General features: G+C 43.2%; 1 protein-coding gene across 3 annotated transcripts in view; it reads left to right on the forward strand.

The window, feature by feature from the left end:
* Window positions 1-2,351, forward strand: part of NUP98 (nucleoporin 98 and 96 precursor) — a 117,695-nt gene extending 115,344 nt beyond the window's left edge. For 2 of the 3 annotated variants that reach the window (XM_017532859.2, XM_017532861.2), the window contains exons 32-33: window positions 765-876; window positions 994-2,351. In XM_017532859.2, coding sequence (XP_017388348.1) covers window positions 765-876; window positions 994-1,211 — 330 coding nt within the window. In that variant the 3' untranslated portion in view covers window positions 1,212-2,351. The remainder of the gene's footprint in view (window positions 1-764; window positions 877-993) is intronic. The other variant, XM_017532860.2, reaches the window with a different exon arrangement.
* The last annotated feature ends 2,161 nt before the right edge of the window (window positions 2,352-4,512 follow it).

Here is a 4,512-nt window from a genome sequence, read left to right on the forward strand (position 1 = left end):
GAGAGAGTTTCACTCTTCTTGCCCAGGCTGGAGTGCAATGGCTTGATCTTGGCTCACTGCAACCTCCACCTCCCGGGTTCAACTGATTCTCCTGCCTCAGCCTTCCAAGTGGCTGAGATTACAGGCGTACACCACCACACCCAGCTAATTTTGTATTTTTAGTAGAGAAAAGGTTTCTCCATGTTGGTCAGGCTGGTCTAGAACTCCCAACCTCAGAGGATCCACCTGCCTCAGCTTCCCAGAGTGCTTTGGGATTACAGGCATGAACCACTGTGCCCGGTCTTATTGTTTATTTTGTATCAGTTTCCTGAGAGCAAATAACTTGTCTTGTTCTTGATCCTCACCTGCACACCTAGCCTTTTTGGTGTTTGAGAAAAGGCTATAAACTTGGAGTCAGAGAACCTAAATTTAATATTGGTTTGGGCTGCATTTTTTACTTCCTGTGTGCTCGTAAGAAGTCATACCATCTCTCTGAACCCAATTTATCTTCATTTTTGGTGCTGTGTTAAAGCTTGCTGCGTGGTTCAGGACCTCAAGACTCCTAGTCCACAGCTGTGTGCACTGTGTTACCTTCCTCTTGTGTATTGCTGCATAATTAATGCCTTGTCCTCCACTAGATGGTGGTGGCTTGGCCCTGTGTCATCTTCTTGGGTCTTCCCCTCCCTCATCTCACTGTTGTTTCGAGGTTTTGTATAGAGTCTATAGGTGGGATTGGAGTGATAGGAACTTCTCTTGTATTAATTGGCTTCTCTGCTTCTTTGTAGGTGGATTGCTCAGGTTATGACCTGGAGCAGTTACACATCAAAGTGACTTCACTGTGCAGTCGGATAGAGCAGATTCAGTGTTACAATGCTAAGGATCGCCTAGCTCAGTCGGGTAAGCCTTAGCCTCCCCACTATTTCTGCCTTGTTGCTTCCTGTTTTTATGATTAGTACACCCCACCCTCAGTGCCTACCACCCATTCTCAGTGCTTACTCTACTTTTTCTCTCTAGACATGGCCAAATGTGTGGCCAACCTGCTGCGGGTGGTGCTGAGTCTTCATCATGCTCCTGATACAACCTCTGACTCGACACCAGACCCTCAGCGAGTCCCTTTGCGCCTCTTGGCTCCCCACATTGGCCGGCTCCCCATGCCTGAGGACTATGCCATGGACGAACTGCGCAGTCTTACCCAGTCCTATCTGCGAGAGCTGGCTGTTGGGAGCCTGTGAGCCCCAGGCTCTTTCCATCACACTCACATGCCCGTTCACACTCACCACACAGAGATTTCCTGCCTTGTTTAGATTGGCACTGTTTACCATTCTCTGGGTTGGCTATAGAATCTACCCTCCCTCCCTGCTGCCACAAGCAGCATCCTACACTTGTTCAGGGCTTTTCTTAATACTGAACATAGCATAAGGGCTTCTGGAACCCAGAAGAGGAGACAAGTCTCCTTTTACCATGCTCAAGACCATTCAATGTTTTTCCTTTTAAAAAATGGTCAATAAAGCTCTTTTGGCAGAATCCCCCAAAGAACCAGGGAATCCTTTTTCACATTCTGGATCTTGTGACCTTCCATGCCAGCTACCCTATTCCTACCCTGGCCCTTTTATACTAGGATTTCCTAGGGGGAGTGAGACAGATGATAATGGATTCTTAACAGATGAACTATCCACAGAAGGAAGAGGGATCCCCTCTCTTTAAGTAATTGGTTAGTTAACACTGAATTTTGGTGTCAAAGGAGGATTGGCCTGAGTTAGGAAACAGAATGGGATCTTTCCGACACACTTAGGGCAGAAGTGAATGCCTGCCATGGAAGGGTTGATCTTCAAGGCTGGTTTTGTTTCTACCTTTAATGTTCCATGAACACCATACCTTTGTTACTACCATGTGCAGGAGCCCTTGGTAACATGTGACATGTCTCTGGGAAGCTCCCAGAATTTGGTTTGGTCCCTGGTTTTCAGTCATCTTGCTGAGACTGTCTGGATTTGCTTGAAGAGTTTGGATAAAAAATGGCAGGTTGGGTAACCCTCCCTGTTCATCCCATGTTAGCTCCAGAGCATTTTCCACTCTCCGTCTACCCTTCCAGAAGCAACAACAAACCATGACTGAGGCAGGCATGGAGTTGGGTGTTAGGGGCAGGCAGAAGGCCTTTGCTACACTGCTGACAGCTATAGGGAGCCCCAGGTAATGGCATGAGATAGCCGGTATTAGGGCTGTCAGGCAATATGGCCATACCTGGGTCTTTATGCATGAAGATTATGTAAAGGTTTTTATTAAAATATATATATATATAAATAAATGATCTAGATTATTTTCCTCTTTTTCTGAAGCTACTTTCTTAAATAAATAAATAAAATGTTTATAGCATTCCTGGTATTGGCTTTCCCTTTGTATTTTTGAGCCTTCTTGCCCTGAGGATCTTTATGGTGGCTTTGTTTGATTTAGCCTGTTTTTGAATTTGTCTTTAAATGGAAATAGGCCATGGGTTGAAGAGAGAACAATTTGGTGCTAAACTGAGATACAGATTAGCCCGATGGCTAGATTTATAAGGGCAGATTTAGGGGTAAGGGAGTTGATTATTGATTAATACTGATTCCTGTACATATATTTATGCATGTAGTTTCCCAGGTCTCAAATTGCCCAATAGAATATACCATTCAAAGCCTCCTCGCTCTTCTACTCTAGTGGTTTTTGTTTTTAAACCTTGAGTGACATTTCACTTTTCTAAATCTAGATTCCCTTTTGTAAAGGGGATAATGATCCCTGATGTTACTTAACAGGGCTGTTTTCAAGAGGAATCAATTGAATAGCGTAAGTACTATTCCAGATCTTATTTTGATTTGTCAAGCTAGAGATGTGAGCAAATTCCAATTAAGATTAGACCAAAGACATCTGAGACTTTGAGGAATTCAGGGATGAGAAAGCAGAGTGGGTCAGCTCTGTGGCTGGAACTTCCATTTAACTTAGGTGCATCAGGACAAGAGTTACTTAGCTGGAATCCCCTTCACTACTGACTCATAATGTAAACCTAAGTGAGTCACAGAGCATTATAGGACTCTTCCAACAAAGAACTGCTAACCTAGTTTCCTTACCAGAGGAATGTTTCAAAAAGTAAGTATGCTATAGAAATGGTTAGCTCTTAGCGATGTTAACTGTGGGCCAGCAGCAGTGGCTCACGCCTCTTTTCCCAGCACTTTGGAAGACCAAGGTGGGAGGAGGTTTGAGGCCAGGAGTTCAAGACCAGCCCAGGCAACATGACAAGACTCTGTCTCTAAAAAGAATAGTTGGGCATGGTGGTGTGTGCCCATAGTCCCAGCTACTCAAGAGACTAAGGCAAGAGGATCGCTTGAGCCCAGGAGTTGAAGGCTGCAGTGAGCCATGATCGTGCCACTGCACTCCAACCTGGGCAACAGAGCAAGAAAAAAAGGTTCTAAATCAGAGATTTATCATAGAAGCCATGTAGCGTAATAGAGAATATCAACTTCCAGTTCAAGTTAAGGTTGATGAACAATCTCTTCTACATTCCAAAATTCCTTTGAAATAGTAAAAAAATGTTTTCATTTCTAAAAAAAATGCTCAAAAACATAAAACAGGAACCAGTTACCTCAAGATTTGATAGATCTGTGGAATCTACAACATCCAGATAATTTATTTTCTCAGCAGAACCCTGAAATAATTCCAAAATGAACGTTAACAGGTCTGGAGAATTAAATGTTAGAATAGCTGAGCAAAGGCCCACAGAGTAGCTGCTCTTTTTAGATGTTTCATCTTTATTTAGCTCAATTTTGTCCATTCGTATTTCCAGAAAATTGTCTCAGATTTTTTGTTATTCAAATAACCAGTTCTTAGACTTATTAATCAATTTTACTGGGGTTCTGTATGGTAATTATTAATTTCTGCTTCAAATGTTCATTTCTTAGGCTTTCCTGAGCGTTTGTTTAAACCTTGTATTGTTTGGGCACGATGGCTCACGCCTGTAATCCCAGCACCTGAGGAAGCCAAGGAGGGAGGATCCCTTGAGCCCAGGAGTTTAAGACCAGCCTGGGCAACATAGGGAGACCTCATCTCTTCAAAAAAAAAAGAACAAAAAATAGCTGGTTGGTATGCACCTCTAGTCCCAGCTACTCAGGAGGCTGAGGTGGGATAATGGCCTGAGGCCAGGAGGCAGAGGTTGCAGTGAGCTGTGATTGTGGCACTGCACTCCAGCCTGGGCAACAGAACCAGACCTTCATATGTTTTTGCAGAGACAGGCTGGTCTCCAACTCCTGGGCTCAAGCAGTTCTCCCTCCTTGGCCTCCCAAAGTGCTGGGATTACAGATCTGAGCCACTGTGCCTGGCCTGTTTCCTAATCTCTTATTATCTTTATTTTTGTCTCTTTGGGTTGTATTCTAGGTCATTTCTTCAGATCTGTCTTGGAATTCATTGGTTATCTCTCTTCAGCTATGTCTAATCTATTTTAATATTTATATTATTAATTTTCATAAGTTATATAGTATTAAATCATATTACACATCTATTTTTATTTTCTTT

The sequence above is a fragment of the Cebus imitator genome, unplaced genomic scaffold (genome assembly GCF_001604975.1).
Source record: "Cebus imitator isolate Cc_AM_T3 unplaced genomic scaffold, Cebus_imitator-1.0 Scaffold79, whole genome shotgun sequence".
NCBI lineage: Eukaryota > Metazoa > Chordata > Mammalia > Primates > Cebidae > Cebus > Cebus imitator.